At 48.0% G+C, this 18,707-nt stretch overlaps 1 protein-coding gene across 1 annotated transcript in view; it reads right to left on the bottom strand.

Annotated features, from left to right (window-relative positions):
- Window positions 1-18,707, bottom strand: part of LOC108409230 (annexin A8-like) — a 55,875-nt gene that overhangs the window by 9,974 nt on the left and 27,194 nt on the right. Inside the window, 1 exon segment of the mRNA XM_073240044.1 lies at window positions 427-517. Coding sequence (XP_073096145.1) covers window positions 427-517 — 91 coding nt within the window.

An 18,707-nucleotide genomic window follows, 5' to 3' on the forward strand; every position in this document is an offset into this window, starting at 1 on the left:
CCAGTGGGCAAGCAGCCTCATCTCCCCAGGCCGTTTTCTCCTTTGGGGAGTGGCGGTAATAGTCAAGGTTTCAGAGGAAGTAGAGCTCATGAACATGCTGTTTCAGCTGTCCAGGAATGGGAGTTCTCATTAATACCCCAACTGGGCAGTCAGAGCCAGAGAAGGTATAAATCTGCATAGGGTTTTCTGGGCCAGGCTATCCAAATCTGGGCTGGCTTCAGCCAGCCCTTTCCTGTTCTCAAGGATGCAGAACCTGGAGACAGAAGCTTCAGCCTGTGTGACTACCTGGGCCCCAGCAGTCAGGGTTATGGGATAATCCTGACTCTCAAGCTATCCGCAGGGATGTGAGAAGAGGGATCTTGAGCAGAGTGGGAAGATTCCAGAGAGTCAGAGTGCTCCCAGGACAAGGCCACGGACCCCACTTACCAATCCCTTTCATGGCTTTGTAGATGGTCTCCACATCAGGGTCTGGATTGAAGTGCTGGCTGCCTTTCACCATGACGCCATCCTGCTCGATCTGCAAAGAACCCAGGTCTGCTCAAACTCGGACGGCAGGAGGGCACTGCAGGCTCCCGGCCCACCTCACAGCGTGCCTCTGCAGGGTGAGCCCCAGTTTGGCCCCACTACACACCGGTGGCTGAGCCTCCAGTTCTGCCTGCTGCCGCCTGGCTTGGCTCCTCCTTTCTGTCCACAGAGGAGGCCTGAGGGGTCCTTCCTGGTCCAGGGCCTCAGCTTCTGCATATGACAGTTTCCAGATGTGAGATGAGGAAGGGGTGCCTTTGCCCACTGTGTACCAAGTGACTATACGCCCCCCTCACATCAGGGCTGCAGAGGCCTGGGGAATGGAGGCTCTATGGGCCAGTTATCTGACTTGGCTGAGGGGAAGTCTGTCCTGCCAGTCGGGCCCCCAAGCTGGAAGGAGCAGCCTCCTGAGGGGAAGTGAGGCAGGACCACCTCAGCACTGTCTGTTGCTCAGCACTGCCTGGACACCCTGAGAGATGGCATCCCAGCCTCCAGGGCCAGTGCTAGTTAGCCCCAGGGAGTTGGGGCTTGCAGGCTCTTGATGGTGGCTGGTACTATGCCCACTTCCAGAGCTGCCATGCTTATGGGGGCAGCAAGAGGTGGTTCTGGAGCCTACACATCACCTTCAGTGCTGGGAGAAAGGGAGAACCAGGAACAAGTACTGAGATGGGGCCCTGGACCAAGGAAAGACCAGCGGGCCTTGCAGGTATCCTTCAGAGTCCAGCAATGGTTTTACTGGGGTAACAGGGCACCAGGGATGTGCTCCTGGCCACTCTGGTGACTTCAGCAGGATCCTACAGTCTTCCCTCCGTCAACCTCCTTGCCAGGTCTGTTCTTGGATCTTCTGTGAGGAGATTTCTGAGGCTGTGGAGGTTTGCCTGTGTGATGGGAGCCCCAGAAGTGGGTGGGGGCATTGTAGGGTTGAGTACACTGGGTATAGGAGGACAGGACTGGCAATATATCCTATAGGAGGTGGCTTTCTTGGGGATAGGCTGGCTGCACGGAATCTCCTTGGAGGTCTGTGACTTGGGGGACAGTCACTCGGAGCTGTCAGCTGTGTGGAAAGCCTACTTGATGCGTGAGGGTCCTGTGAGAGACCACACCTGCCCGGCCCGCCTGAGAGGGTGCTGGCTCCACTCAGGGTTCTGTGGGGCTGCCACGTCTCCTCCACAGAATGGGCCCTTGGTGAAGAAGCTGGTACCAGCCAGAAGAACCACATCTTGCTTGGAGAAGCCACCAAACCTCCCCTGTGCCTGCGCTGAGGGGTGGCTCTGGATCAGGCTGGGCCTCTCCCAGCCAGTGCCATCTAAGGGCAGGCAGCTGACCCAGCCACCCCCAGCTCCTTCCAGCACTGCTGACAGGCATCAGGAAGGGACAGCCCACAAGGACAAGAATATGAGGACAGGCTTCATGGAGTTGAGCATGTTGCCTTGAGAATATACAGGCAAGGCTGGGAAGCCAAGCATGGTTTGAGCTCAAGCTGCTCTCTTCCTGCGAAGGGGTACTTAACAGGAAATGAGAGCCAGAGCACCCCACTGAGCATTCCGACAGCTCACGACCTTTGCAAGTTCACAGGCTCATGGGGCAGAGGCTTAGGTTTACAAAGAACTGTGTGATGCTCAGAGAATTGTGAAATAAACCAGATGGGCCCATGACTTCCAAATCTTGAATCCAGAGCTTGCCCCAGGGCTCTTTAGCCTTGTATGCTGCAGAACTTCTCAGATGCAAAAAATGAATTGTGCCTCTAAAATATGGTTGGACAAGGGAGACATAGAGGGAGATGGAGATGGGCATTGAGCTTGAGGGAGGCCCACAGACCCTTCAGATGGAAGGGAATTGAATTGCATTGCATTTAGTTTCCTCATCTTTTGCCCACTTCTATCCGCCCCTCCCCACTCACCTACTCTCCTCCTCTCCACCCAGCAACCTGACATTCATTGGTCTATTCATCCACTCCCCCAAAGACACCCAACCACTCACTGCATATGTCCAGCCAGGCAGCTGGCCACCCATCCTTCCTTACATCAAGCCCTGTATATTAGATCCCAAACATACAGAGCAGATTCCCATCCATGGTGTATCTATCAGGATATTTCCTTTGAGGAAGAGATAGGCAGTCTTTCTATATCCTTTGCTTGAATTTCAAAAGTCTGGTGACAGATTTTCCTATCTCATCTCTCAGCACCACATTTCACAGCAAAAATAGAAATAATTCCTTGTGGAAATTCCCTGCAGAGAGCCTGGATGGGCGCAGATATGGCCCAGCTGTGTGCACACATACACTGCATCCCTTGTGTCAGCTGCTGTTGGTCATGTTAGTGATTTGCACACTCCCATGTGCCAGGTCCTCTGCATTAGATGCCCTGGGTGCTCTAGGTGCACTGCTTGTCTTCTTGATTTCCATGACAGCTGCACTAGGTATGTCTGGATGCCCCATTTTACAGGCAAGGGAGCTGGGCTAGAATGCCTATCAAAAGGCATACAGCTGGTCAGTGGTGGTGCCAGGACTTGGCCATGGCCTGACTCAGATGCTGAGCTCTTTCTACCTCCCCCACTCTGTTGATGACTCAACCTTTTCCAGATGATGAATATTCCTGGAACTCTTCACTGAAGGAAGCCTTGTGGCCCACTGAAGGAGGGCCAGTTGTTTGGGAGCGTGAGCTCAGGATGCCCCCCATGAGGGGCATTTCCCTGCCCCCCAAGCTGGCACTGGGGTGCTGTGCAGAGTGAGTGACCAGGCTGTGTGTCTGGATCACTGTGGAGCAGGCCATTCAACAGGTCTGAGGTCAGGCCTGGGTGGCAGTGTTTGTAAACAGCTTCCTCCGGGATCGTGATTCATTGTATTGAGAATTCTCACCCTGCGTTCTCACTCCATGGTTTTAGGCAGTTATCAGGCATCAGACTCTGACTATTAACACGCAGTGGTGCGCCTCCAGATCTTTCTGAGACTCAGCCCCCACCCCTGCTGTTGGAGGAAGGATCTGCCTAGCCCCCTGCTGGGTCTTTTACTGAAAAGGTGACTCAGCCTGGCCTGTGACTCTCCATAAGAGCTCCATTCAGGGGACCTGCCATGCCTTTGTCATCCCCCTCTCATGCATCCTTCCTGCCCTGGCGTTCCAATGGGTCACTCGCCAGACACCTACATTGTCCATGATGCACATGGACACCACACCAAGGGGGCATGATCCACCTCTGCTCTGTCTTTCTGCTACCCCGGCCCCAGTCCTGTCCCCAGGCTGACTCTGATAATGCATCAGGACCCACTGAACAGCTCTTGCTCAGAGCAGCCTCCCAACACCCTGTCCCCAGGCTAGAGTCCATCCCCTGCCATACACTGGAAATGGCACCCTCTGCCTATATAAGCACAGGTCAGGATGTATGGCCTGTGTAGCCCTATGCTTCTGGGGTCCCCTGCAGGGCCTTCCCCTGCCCAGCCCAGAGACAAGGTCAGGTGGCGTGTCCTGCCTGAGGAGCCCCTATGGTAGGACATCAATTTTTCCACAGAAATCCCCCAGCTGACAGAGGATGTGAACAGGCTGGGGGCACATTTTGAAGTGGTCTGTGATATTTTTTCAAGCTTTGTGACTGACCTGAAGGATCCATAATTTAAGAATGGGATTCTTTGTTTTTAAGACGGTAGTTTTTATATGCTCCTGAGGACTCCCCTCCAGGGTTGGGCCAAAGTCCGGCATGCAGAGGCCCTGATTAGTGATCCTCATGGCTGTCCCATCACCCAGCATCTGGCCTGCATGGTCCTATATTTTGAGTTCTGGTGGCTCTGCTGAAGCTGAGTCCCCGGGCCTGGTCACAGCCCAGTCATCCCTTGGGGCTCTAGCAGTGGGCAGCCACCCAGCCTGACCCCGGGCCTCTGTCCTTCCTCTTTGTCCACTCGACCCCTTCACTCAGAGTCACTAAGACCCTCAGGAGCTTGTCTTGGCCTGAGATGGGAGAGAAGTTCACTTCCGGCCCGATGTTTCAGGCCTGGCTACCTGCTTGGAAAGTGGGATGGAAAACACAGAGCCCGACCCCGAATGGGCATCTCGGCAGATTGCCGTGCATGCAGACTGCCAGCTGAGCAGAGGTGGGGCCGGCAGGCAGGGCTTGAGAAATGGAGCTCCTTTCTGCTACCCCAGCTCCTCCCTGGGCCCACTCTGGGGGGCCTGGTGCACAGACATTGTGGGGGGGAACTGTTAAGGCCACAGTTCTATGAGGTAGGCATGTTCCAATGGGGGAAAAGCGTGTATGTGCTCCCACTTGTGTGCTTGGGTAGGAGGCCTACGGCTGACCCTGGGGGGCCTACGGCTAACCTGATGGGGGGTGGGTCCTAACTCCCAAAAGCCTGTGTTCTGGGCCAGCTTGGAGGTCCAACCTGAGTCTACAGGAGCTGCCTTACATGACCCAGGGGCACTCAGAGAATGGGCATTGTGATAGTCCCAGTATAAAATAAGGAGTAAGCATCGCCCAGCATACTTCCCTTTGTACATTTCTCAGCTGAGGGCAGCTCAGATGGGAGACTCACTTTCTAAAAATATCCTGCCCCATTCAAGGACTCTGGCAGGGTGGGGGTGGGGGAGGTGGGACAAAAGGCAGCCCCCCTGCACTTCAGGCAGCAGCTGCAGGCCACCCCCTTCCCTCCTTGGGGGGTGGGCAGCGCCCTGGTTAATGCCACACCAGAGGGGACAACTGACCTGGAACGGGGGAAGGCAGGGCCACAAGGTGGGCTGAGTGGTGTCCACCCAGGACACGCCCTTTGCCTGCTCCCTCCTCTTACTGTGCCCCACAGGCAGCAAGGACAGGGTCAGGGTGGGGTGGTAAGGGGCGGGCCCTTGTCCCTCCCAGATGTCCTCGGGTCTAACGTTCCAAAGTTATGACTGCCTCCCTCTTCAGCTCAGGGAGGAGGAAGGGGTGGTGGGCCCTAGTTCACGTTGGCTAAAGAAAGAATAATATGTCCATTAATGAACATATACGTTGGTCTCACTCAGGGTCTCTGAGCTGTCCAGGAAGGCACAGACACGTTTCTCCACATAGGGTTGCAGAGTCTCACAGATGGGCAGGTACCATCTTACGTTTATGCACGGAGATAATGTACAGGCACAGAGCCAGTTTCAGAGAAGGGTCCTTGAACCTCTCAGGACAGGACAATGCTTTCACCAATTAGGGATGATCCAAAATACTTCACTTAGTATTAAGGAAGACATAAAATCTCCCTAAATTGTGATTTTAATCCCCTTTCTGCCTAAGAAAAATTATTTCCCATACTTTTCTTGGTGTTATGAGTACAATAAACATTTTTCCCTAGATTTTTGAAACTCCTACAGTCCCAGCCACTTCTTTAATGCTCAGTAAAGGCAGGTGAGGACCAGTGGGTCCTGCCCACACCTGCATGGGCATCAGGGAACCACTGCTCTGGATCCTGCCCTGCACAGGGCCCTGCCATCTGTGTACCAGATGCCAGGCACTCCTTGTTAACATTCTTTCTATTTATTTAACAACCAGTGGCTTTTACACAAACAAACAAAACAAAACATTACACTGATGAAGGCCTCATCACTTTCCATGAAGGAGGTCAAAGTGCAGTGTGGAGCGGCTGCCTGAGGCACCTACACTCGCTTAGGGACTGAGGCTCTGAATGGGGCCCAACCAAGCCACCGAGTCCCACCCCACATGGGCTTATGCATCCTTTCTCATTTCCTCCATTCTGAGTAGGCCAATTCTCTGGAATGCCTGTGCCTAGCATTTTGTGCCCCAGGAAGCCTTCTTATCAAGAGCTGGGGCGACAATGTACTGGCAGAGATGGGACAGGTTCACATTGGAGGTGACGTCTCTCACCGTTCCCATCCTGGCTGTTGGTAGGACACAGATGTGGGACCCAAGCTGGGACAGGACCGAGAAACAGAGGAGGGGTCCATGAGAGACAGCAAGAACAGGTAGAGGTGCTCTGAAGGTGCAAAGCCACGTGACCCAGGGTAACCCTGCAAATGATCCTTAGACACATATATACAAGCTATTCCAAGAGCTTTCTTTTTTTCAAACATGGGGAAATTATGGTCACCACTGTCCATCCAATTCAAGCAATACAGGCTAAAACTCCAATGGACACAGTTTTAGCAAATATGTCTTAAAGAAATTCAACAGCAAGGCATAAGTATTCAGGGAGGTGGAGCTGGGTGTGGGTGGTAGTTTACTGTCCACATGAATTAGGGGTAACAGGTTATAGTCCCCCAAAGGATCTCTCCTGAAGCACTCAGGGTTCCACCCCAGGCTCCCGTGCGTGGTGTGCACGGCCCTGGGAGCCGTCCACAAACACTGCGCACGCTGGGCGGGGGGACACGGCACGCTGGAGCAGCTCTGGAGAACATGGTTTCTTCTAAGGTGACAAATGCAAATAGAGGTTTACCTTCTTAGGTGGAAAGACTCCTCTAAAATTCCGTGCTTACAGACAGTTTGGGCATCTGGGAAGCTGGTGAGCTTTAGAGCACTCTGTCTCTTCTGTGACACCCTTGGAATGTGGGTAAAGTGGAAAGCAGGAACATGGAGTGAAGGTGAGAAATTTAAGTATTCTCTCTGCATAAAATTTGGGAAGGAGACACAGGTTCATATTCATATTTTAAAGACATTTGGGCTTTTTTCACAGAGCAGATTTTGACTAAAACCCCATGTGCCCCAGCCCTGGGTGATACATGAAGACCAGGCTGTGGGGGTGGGACTTGGCCATGTGCACATCCGCAGGGCCCCGGGGTGCTTTGTCCTGGCAGGAGGAGTCAAGACGCAGCTCATGTAACGGAACAACGCTCACCAGGTAACACACTTCCTTGCTAATGAGCAACGTAATTCAACTCCTTCTGATGTAAACCAGGACTCAGTACTGATGTCCAGTTCAGTTTGCACAGAGCACTTTAACAATATTGTTAAACAGAGACTGGGTTATGGGGTGGGAGTTGTACTGTGGCAGGGCAGAGGGCCTGGGCCGCAGGAGGGAAGAGCGGCCGCATTTGGTGAGGAGCGTCCAGATGGAGGGGGCTGGCAACATGGGCACCAGCAGTTGCAGATACAGAGGGACCGAAGGATAAATTTATGGCAGATCCCTGGGTCGCAGGGCAGCGCCCCCTGATGGGGTGTTATGGGGTGGGAGGTGAAGCATTCCTCTCCTGTGGGGAAGAGCAGAGAGAGAAAGTCACTAAGAAGCCACTGGAATTGGGGGCTGAAGGCTGCAGGGTCCCTGGCTCATGGGGCTGGCCAGGTTCCTCGTCTTCTCAAGCCCCCCTTGTCCTGCTGCCCCTAATCCCACTGATCCCCCGTGGGTCTGCCTAGGGGCACCATGTAGTGTGCTGACATCAGGCTTCCGAGAACCTGTCTTTCCTGCATGGAGCCTCAGAGCCCGCTCTGCCCATATCCTGTCCTAGGCTCATCTCTGGCCGGAAGTCCACTCTCACATTCCTGTGTACTTACTGCCTGGCCAGGCCCTTGGCCTCCCTTCTCAGGCCTACATGATGTCCCCTCTCCCCTGGACACCTGGCTCTGGTCTACCCCATTCCAGGCCCCACAAAATCACCTTTCCCGAGAAGAGGCTCCTGGCAGCTCCCACCTTCAGCTGTGCTTCCCCTCTGCCTGGGAATCCTGCTCCAGGGCCCAGCTGGCCTGCTGGAGTCCTCACCACCAAGCCCCTCACTTGTCACCAGCTCGGCCTGCATGCATGCAAAGCCTGTGACCCCGCCCTGTGTGTCCCTACGCTCCCACTCTGCCCCTGGTGCTTTTCTGCTTGAGAGCTGCCCACTCCCCTGGCCTAGGCCCTGACCTCTTTGCCAGAGCAGAATAAACAAGGCTGCCTGTTAGTACATGAAAGGCCACAAGGGGCCCAGTGACACCCCATCCTCTCAGCTCATTTCACATTTGCAAACTCTACTCACCCATCCCCCCCCACCTCATCTGCCATGCCACATTCCTAAGGCCGAACTGGGGGCACTCTGGCCCTACAGCCCCCAGAACACTGGACCTGGATCTCCCTTCTCAGCACTGACGTCAGTCTCTCTTGGGCCTAAGGGAAAGTCCCAAGGAGACTTAACTCTTCTTCTCTCTTGGGCATATTCTTAACTGTTTATTTTTTCAGGTCAACTTTATATTTCCATCAAACTCCCTAAATGTGTGTAAACAGCAGCCTTGGTCCCTGCAGGGAGCTGTGGGAGGAAATGGCACCCGTTTTGTCTCAAAAGGACCCGAGATGGGGTAGCACAGGTCACCCTCACTGGGAGCTCTTCTGTTGCCCTGGGCACCCGTTCTATCCTGATCCTGACTTTCCTGATGGATCTACGAGGGCTGTTTCTGTGACCTGCGGGCTGCCCTGGGCTCAGGCAATGAGGAAGAGAATCAGGACCTGATGGGAGTCGGGGTTTGGCACAAGCCTAAGGAACTAGACTGACCCTCGCTGGGTCACTGTGTGGGTGTGTAGGAGAGAGGCTCTGGAAGGGAGCAGGGGGAGAGAAACTCCTCCGGGATTTGAAGGCAGTGGGGCAGACGAACGGCCTGTTTGCCACGGCAGGAGTAAAGGCTGCCTGTGTTAGTCTGCGCAAGGCCACAAGGCCACTCCTTGGTAACATGCCCCATGCAGACTGGGCTGGCTGGCTGGCACTGAGACCAGGCTGGGCTGGGGCCCTCCCTGCTCTGCAGAAACTGCAGGGCCCAGTGACACCCAAGCCTCTCCGCCTAGACTCCCACACTGAAGGCTTAAAGAGCAGGAGCCAAAATCCCAGCACCTGTTAGAAGGTCCAGATGTCCAGCTGGAATCCTACACTCCTGGGGTCTCCAGGGCTGTGGCAGGGGAGAGGGAGGGGCCAGTGCACAGGGCGCAGCTCTCCTCAGCACAAGCTCAGTTCATTTAAGAAATCCTGTGTGCTGCCACTACTGTTGGGGTGACCTCACCCACTTCCCTGACCTCTGGGACCTCCACTGCACCACCAGCGAACAAACAGGTGGTCACTTGGGGCTCACAGCACTGCTGGGACCAGTCCAGAGGTGGCACTGCAGGGCCTGGCCAAACCCTGGGCAGCTGTACATGCCCAGAACCCATCAGTCTGCCACCCTCCTCGCCTGAGCTTGGCCCTTGGGAATGTGACCATTTCAGACAGTTGCTCAGTGTCCCCACCCTCACCTTGCTGGGCACAAAGGCCATCCTAGCAGCTTGCCTGTGTCCACCCTCTGGTCACTTGCCTCCCCTTGTTTGAACCCTCTATCTGGCTCTGTGGTTCTGTCCCTACCCCTGTATGGCGTCTCCAGGTTGTGACTCCACTGGTTGGAGCCTTGAGCCCAACCTTTGACAGGAGACCTGAACCTCTGATGCCAGATAGTGGCCCTGCTGGGCACAAGCATGCCTCAGGTGTGTCTCATCAGCCATATCCAGAGACTTCTAGGGCTGCCCAGAACTTCTAAATGTCACCTGCTCAGCCAAGAGGGCCAGGATGTGGCCAGTACAGCCCTACTCACAGACTCTGGCGACCACATGTCTCCCAGGTGCCCCACCCCAGTCTGTGCAAAGGGTCTGAGGCTGGGGAAGCTTAAGCAGATGAGTCCCAGGTGAGCCAGGATCTGTCCTTGGCCCCGGGGGTGGGGTCTGAGCATGGCCACCCTCTGGTGGCTTGGAGGTAAAGCCATCAGGAAATGATGAGTGCTGACCCCAAAGGGGGGCAGTGCAGTGAGAAGGGAAGAGTCAGGGGTGAGATTCAAGTTCAGCTCTGCCACCTCCAGGCTTTCTGATGTGGGACAAGTCACTTGGCCTCTCTGTGCCAGAACCATCTTCCTAAACCTGGGACACCTTTAATACCTACAGGTGAAGTTACTGGGAGGATTGAAACAGTGAAACTATGTACAGTTCTGATCTATCAACTGGTCCCTGAGGGGAACACAATAAAAATTAGTCACTGTTGTCAAAGGCAATAACAGAAGGAATGAATCTTTACTAACTGGTAAAATCAGTCCCTATCGGGCACCCTGACACCTGCGTGAGCAGCCAGGAGAGTCTCAGGAATTGGAGGGAGCCCCACACCCACAGGGTGGGGGTTCAAGGTGGAGGGACAGTGGTCTGGGAGGCCAGGAGACCTCAGTGGCCTGCTTTTCCCCCAAGCCCTGTTTCCCTACGTTTTGAAGAACTGGGTAGCATCCTAGATAAGTAAGTTTCCTGACACCCTTGAGACCACAGTGCAAGGGAATCATGGGCGCCCTGTCCAGGGGTGGCTGGGGTCTCAGGAGCACCATGCCCTCATGTCTCGGGCATCTTCCTTGACAGGTGCCCACACAGGGATCTCTGACCCACTGTGCCTGCGGGTAACTGTCAGGGGCACAAGCAAAGTCCCCCAGTCCAGGGGTAGCATCCCTGTGTCCCTCTTACCATGCTCTTGGGCTGCTGGGTGCCCACCTGTGTTTCCAGGATGAGCCTCTGAACAACATCTGACAAGGTGCCCAGTTTGTCCTGAAAAGCAGATGTGGCTGTGAGGAAACTTAAGGCATGGTCACTGCCTTGAGACTGGGGAGTCCCCTCCGGCTCTGTCCCCAGGGTATTGCTGACCCCACAGGGTATTGCAGCCTCCACCATGGGCAGGGGGCCTGTCAGCCTTGAGTGTTTGGGGTGAGATTACTGTCAGTCACCGAAAGTTTTGGAATTTGGAACATATCAGAATTTTTCGTGGACAGTCATGGGCTACATTTAGAGGAAAAGGTCAAAGGTTGGATGCAATACAGAGTGACCACAGCGAGGACGTGAGGGGAAAACATGGGGTGGGCCTGGAGCAGGAGTTGGAAGGGTGGGGAACAGGGCCTGCATCTCAGGGACACACAGAAGGCAAGAGGACCCTTGTCCTGCTTAGGGGGGCAGGTTCATGACACTGGAGTTTGGTGGGGACCAAAGGAAGGCAGAGAACAGACCACAAAGTGGCCCTGGACGCAATGGCAAGTGGCACCATGGCTCTCGGACCCTGTGGTTCAGGCCCCTCTGAGCCCTGACAGGTGTAAGCATGGGGCAGGTGCTGTGGCAGGAACAATCCCCAGTAAGGGGCTTTTCTGTTCTTTGTCTTTCCTTACTGTATAATCTTCTATTGCTGCCATAAAAAATTACGACAAGCTTGGTAGCTTAAACAAACTTATTATCTTACACTTACAGAGGTCTGAAGTGAGAAACGGGTCTCACTGGGCTGACATCAAAATATTGTCCAGACTGTGTTCCTTTTTGAAGCTTCTAGGATAGAATCTGTTTCTTTGCCTTTTCCAGCTGCTAAAGGTAACCCATATTTCTTGGCTTGTGGCCCCTTCCTCCATCCTCAAAGCTAACAGTGACAAACCAGTCTGTCTCACACTGCCATCTGTCTGGTTCTCTGCCACCAGAAAAGGTTCTTTGCTGTTAAGGAGACATGAGACTGAGCCCACCTCGATGATCCAGGTATAGCTCCCCATCTCAAGGTGCATTAATCACATCTGCAAATCCATTTTGCCACATAAAGCAGCCTACTCAAAGAATGAGGGCATGGGTATCATTGGGAGCCATGATTCTGACTACTACACTTAATTATCTATGAAAGTACTTTTTGAAAAAGGATATTAGCCCATTGTCAGCATAAATGTTGCACATTCTTTATCCCTACCATTTTTTTGACATTATGACTCTGTTCCCATCAGACTTTCAGACTTGCAAGTAACTCACTTTAAAGCTGTGTAAAGGTAAGCAATAGTTGCTTACAGTTTCCTATTCAAAGCATAAATAGTTTGAAGAGCCAGAACCACATGTAAGTGAACTCATACCCTCACCAGGTCTCTCTTGGGAAAGTCAGGTTAATAACTGGGATGGACTCTAAGAATGGGGTTGTTTGGGTAGACTTAGGTGAACATGAACACCTGGAATTCCCAAATCCTTCTGAGCCACCCTCTGTTTAGAGAAGTGTCCCCTCTACCTTAGGTGATGAGTGCATGTTTCTGCCTTGCTTAAAGACTCCTGACCTTACCTGGAATCAAGAGGATTTTAATTGCAGAGGAGTCTCATTAAGACCCACCCACTGCCACCACTCCTTCCTGCCTGAAGACCCATTGCTGGGATCAGGTCCCAGCATAACGTAGGAGTATGAGTCTAAATACAGTTCAATGTGGAGCTCTGCTGCTTTCAAGCTCTTAATTACCAAGGGATAAATTATTCTATCAGAGACAACTGGACGTTGAGATTCCCACATGCCAATTTTGAGCTCTTTATACCAGAAAACCAGCAAGCAATAAGGGGACTAACTGTACAGACTGGGTTACGTGATCTTGATTATCCAGGGGAAATAGGATTGCTGCTACCCAATGGGAATAAAGGGAGAATGTCTGAAATAATAAATGATATATTTAAAGCTCTAAAGGAAAATAACTAACAACTAAGAATTTATACCAGCATAAAAATCCTTTATGTTCTACAAAATAAAGGCAAAATACAAGCATTTTTTCCAGATAATCAAAACCAAACAGACCTACCTACATTAGATGAAACACTAAAGGAAGTTCTTTGGACAGAAGAAAAATAATCCTAAGTGGAAGCATGGATTTCCAGAAAGAAATGAAGAGAATTAGAAAGGATACAGACAGACACACAGACAGATTGATCTAAATGAATATAGACTGTATGAAACAACAATAATAGTGACATCATGTGGGGTTTAAAAATACGCATGCAATTAAGATACATGAAGAAAATAAATGCAGTAGGTGCATTATTTTATATAAAGAACTCAAAGCCCTTGAATTATTAGGATATCAAAGATAACTTCTTAGACTTTAATAAATTGAGAATGCCTACTAAAATGTCCAAGGTAACCATTTAAACCATTTAAAAAACTATAAGAGAATATAAAGCCATCAGACTAATAGAGAAGAAGGGAATAAATAAAAGTTACTTGATGAATCCATAAGAAAGCAAAATCAACTACTATATGCTTCTTACAAGACATATACCCAAAATATATGGATTTAGAAAGGATGAAAAGAAACAAAATGTACTATACAAATACTAACCAAAGGAAAGCTGGTGTAGGTATAATATTAGACAGGATAAACTTTAGGGCCAACACATTGTAAGTGACAAAGTAGGATATTTCCCAATGATAAAACAGTCAGTAGTCAGTAAGATTGGAAAAAGTCTAAAATTGCATGCACCTATTGGCATAGCATCAAACTATGTAACTCAGTAATTGACAAACCTAAAGGAAAAAAAGAATCCACAATATGAGTGTGAAAAATTGTAATACGTCTCTTGCCACAACCGGGAGACTAAGTAGGAAAAATTCAGAAATAAAGAATGACTTAAAAACTTAATTAGCACACTTTACCTAGTTGGCATTTATAAAATACTAAATCCCAAACTGCAAAATATACCATTATTTTCAAGTGCACATAGAAAATCTACCAATACCAACCAGGTACTGCTCATAGAGCAAGTCTCAATAAATTAAAAGAGAATAAGAGCTCACAGAGTATATTCTGTGACTACAATGGAAGTAGCCAAAACTCAGTAATAAAAAAATAACTAGAAATTTCTCAAATATTTAGAAATTAAACAGCATACTTCTAAATAGTACATAAGTGAAAGTAAAGTTAAAATGAAAATTAGAAAATATTTGGAGCTGAATGTCAATGAAAATATGACATCAAAATGTATGGGATTCAGTTAAAACTATGAATAGAAGAAAATGTTTATCATGTATACATGAGAAAAGATGGAAAGCCAAAAGTCAAAGATCTAAGCTGCTATCTTAAGAAGTTAGGAAAAAGAGAGCAAATTAAACTGAAACAAAGTGGAAGAAAATAATACAGAACAGGAATTAGTAAAATATAAAACAACGTAGAACACAGAAAAATCAAGAAAGTCAAAGCTCAAAAACAAAGCTTGCTCTTTGAAAGCATTAATAAAATTTATAAATCTCTAAGAAGACAAATCATGGGTGAAAGAAAATGAAGGCACCAGAAATCAATATCAGGAATGAAACAGGGATCACTGCACATCTGCCAGACATTAAAAAAAGAAAAGGGGAAATAATGATGAATAACTTTTTGCCTGCACATTTAAATATTTAAATAAAAAAGATAAATCTCTAAAACACTTTTCATGTCATTCAGGAACATAGTCCTGCTACAAGTGGGTCACCAAACTAACTGTGGGGTGAAGAGGCAAAGCAGGAGTCTAGTCCTACAGAGGGAGTGAAGGTTCAGCTTCATAAACTCCAGATTGCTATGATTTTTCCAAATAATTTATACATCACTCTAGTGATAGTTAATAGAAGTGACCAGAAAAATTCCACATCCATCTTTCCCACCACCTAGTATTCTCCTTGGTTTAATTTTAACTTTGTTCCTGATCCATCCCAGTCCTTCCTGTTTCCTGAATCTGGGCTCACTTTTTTAGCTTTATCCCTGCTCTTGACAATTACTATTGCAACAATGTTGCCTTTTGGTCTGCTCTTTTTTATGTTTAAAGACTTTGGGGTCCTTCTACTTTTAGCTGACTTGGGTGGTAAACACCCTCTCTCTGCCTTCTAGGACCCAAATCACAGTACTTGTGCCCTTGGCCACCACTAAGCCAAGTCTTCATAACAGCTACAAAGGAGTCTGTGTACTGATTATGTTTGGGCAAGAACTTGATTTTTCCTAAACCACAGTATCTTTAGTCTGCTCCCAGGAAAACGGGAACAGCACACAGTTGCCTAGCATTTGCAGCCAGTTCAACAGACCTCAGGAATGGTAACTGTGGGCTAATTCTACCATCTGTACTTACATTACTTGGGGGAATAAAAGCCAAAATAATCTTAATTTATTTATGACATAACAATATGCCTTGAAAATCAAAGAACTTAATTTCTTAAAATACTGTTGTGATGAATAAGTGAATGTGATATGGTGGCTGGATACAAGATAATTTTACGAAAATCAGTAAACTTGTTTTGTTTTGTTTTTCCTTTAATACTCAGAAGTATTAAATATGCACAACCAACTTGGGCTACTCTAAACAGAAAAGAAATGTATTAAAACATATGGAAACTCTTGGAAGTCCAGAGAATCAGGCTTGGCATTTAGTCAAAGTCAAATTACCTCACAGAACTGGAGCAACAGAGCCAGCATTGTCACCCTGACTAAGCAAGACATTGTAAATTGCACCATCAACCCCACTGATGTCAGGCACTGTATGTCACCGTGAGGAAAATCTGCCTCTGCAAAATTTGTGGAGCTGCCTCAAACCATGCCAGAAAATGCTTCAGTCCATCTTTCTATGTCATTAGTTTCTGACTAAATGTCCATAAAAATAAAACTAATTGGCAAAGCCAGAGTGAAATGCCTGAGTCTTGCCTACAAGGCAGGCTGGGAAGTTTCCATAAGAGAAATGGTCTCTGCCTCCCACTGTGATGCATAAAGTGAGAAATTCCTCAAACATAGGAAGTACATTCAATGCTCCTGGCAGCCAAAGAGAATGGGAAATACCTATTGTAGTCCACCCTTCAACTATCCAATATCAACCTCTAACCTTCTTCCATACTTAATCTTCCAAGTCACAACAATAATGGTACCACCTAAAATAATTAAACTATCTGCCCCAGAAAAATGTTCTCATGCTCTTCCCCAAAACAGAGGTAATACAAAGCCTTCTTAGATATTTCCCACAACTCCATATTTAGGCTTACTGAATAAGGCCCACTCCTCCTCTAGTTCTGTGATAATCATGTATTAATATTCTATAAATGATGGGCTAAATGATGAAGTTCAACATCACAACACACTCTACATAAAATTACAAAAAAGAGAAATAATGTGATTAGTTAAAATACAGTATTATATCTATGACCTTGGAAAGAGAAAATACTCATATTTAAACTTCCAAACAATAGCGTGCTTCCCCCTAACATAATACAACTAGTGTAAAGGTGTGCTAACTCTCTCCCCCAAAAAGGCCAACTCAAAGCTTGTAAGTCCATGTTTAAATCCATGTTTAAATGATATTTATTCATATCAGTTAGTCACAATTCCCTTTTGCTCTCATGGATAACTTAAAACTATGTTGTAAGTTCAATGCCAACTGACACACATAATACAAATTAGTATAGGAAGGCGAGAGGAAAATTGATTAATCTATAAAAAATATATAAATATTGTTAGGGTGCAGGCTTCCGAGGCTTCCCCAGAGAACAAAATACACAGGCATAGAGATGTAAATTCAAGCAAAGTCTTTATTCAGCCAACTAGTTGGGGTCCAAGTCAGCCCGATGCAGTGGGTCTCAACAAGGACCCCGAGCACTCAGAGCCAAGGGTTTATATAGCAATTTCAAAGCACTTAACTCATAGCAATTTTCTATAACTATACATTATTCTTGCAAGACATATATCCTGGGGTTAAGCAAGGGCAGGATAAGACTACTCCTCAATGGTTAGGGAGGTTCTGCACGATAAGCTTGGTATGTAAGATTTACTGACCAAGGTTAGCTGACCAAGGGTCACAGCTGCCCACCACCCGGTGCTCATGATTAACTTGTTTTTCAAGGCCTTACCCAGTTCCAGTTTTTCTTTCTAAGTCACATACTCAGAAAATGGCTTCTAGGCCTTTAAGATGGCTATGCTTATGCTAACCTATTTCTATTCTTACATTCCCCTCTTCTTCTTGTATCTATTTCAATCATGAAATTAGGGGTCATCTGTTTGGTTAACACTCTGATAGTTCTGTCTCAACACTATGATTTGCACGGTGCTAATGCGTTCTTTGATAAAGGTAACACATGGAGTGACTCCGGTTTGGCGGGCCTACTACTTGTTAGAATAAGCTGGGGTGGTGCTGATTACTTCTGTCTTGTTGTAGAGGGAGGTGTAAGTTTTAGGAACTCTCTCAATGCAGGTTCTTTGCCTACTTGCAGAGGATAAAGTGAGTCTCGGTCTTTGTCTTCTACAGATAGGGACTCTAGCTGCTGCTAGGGAAAAGGGGCGATGACCGCTCTGGCTGCTTCGTGCTGAGAAGGGGGTGCAGTAAAGGGTGCAGCTAGGTCTCTATTACTGGTCAGTTGAGAGGGCTTCAGAAGGCTGGCGCTTCTATTACTATTTGCAGTTTTGTGGCTTCTAGGCAAGATAAAACAAATTGTGTTATTAGGTTATGTAGCAACATCTGGAGTTGGATTTTCTATTCTGGAGGCTGCAGTTATTGAAACAATACTTTTCTCTAAAATCACCCTCATTTTTATTAGAAGTAACCAGGTTAAGAAAATAATTAACAGCTGGCTTGATCATTTGCACAAGTGCAGCAAGAAGAGCAATTGATTACACAGGCTCTTTTAAATATGCTTTGCTGGAACTTTTTATAAGGAATTTCAGATTGAACTTTTAAAGGCCTCTTGAGGCCAGACAGCCAAGCTAGACTCGCCATCAGGCTTTGCCTGCAGTACCTGTAGATTTGGATGAATTCTTCTCTTCTCGAGGTCTCTGAACCTGCCAGGAAGTGACCTTCTTTACTCACCTGGTAAGGCTGCTGGGAACTCTGTAAGCAAGGTACCAGGCCAGTTCTTCCAAGGGGCTTTGTTGGCTTTATAAAGTCAATCTTAGTTCCTTAAAGTTGTTCACATCTGAGTCCATGCACATGTCTCTCAGGTATGACATTCCAGTCAAAGCCCTGGCAGTATAACCAGTGTTCTTAAGTAGTCTTCTCACAAGGAAAGCAGATTCTTATTGAACTCATGCAAATAAACATACTGCCATGGAATACAAAAACAGTCACTGAAAGTTTTTAAACTCTGGAGGGATCAGGTAGAGAGAAGGAAGTTTCAATTCTGCTCATAAAGATAGTCATTTACTAAACTGTTGTCAGTTTAAGAGAACAAGGTTAAAACACTTTATCAGCAACATTTGAAACAAAAAGACACAAAATCATTTTCTTTAGTTTATGTAATCTTATGTAACTAATACCTGTTCTGCTGAAATCTAGTTCTTTACCAGTTTAGGGATAATACTATAAATGACAAAAGACTTACAAATGACAATGGTTAAAGATCTGATGAGAGCTTACTGTAAGACAGTTGACATAAGGAAATTCTGTTATTTCTGTAATACAAAACATTTAGTAACAAAGTTTAGCATCATTCTCTTTGACAGTGCTTTCCTGGTAAATAAATAAATATATATCAGATAAATAAGCCAAATTAGTCAAATACTTT

Source organism: Manis javanica, chromosome 7, assembly GCF_040802235.1.
Source record: "Manis javanica isolate MJ-LG chromosome 7, MJ_LKY, whole genome shotgun sequence".
In the NCBI taxonomy this organism is placed as follows: Eukaryota; Metazoa; Chordata; class Mammalia; order Pholidota; family Manidae; genus Manis; species Manis javanica.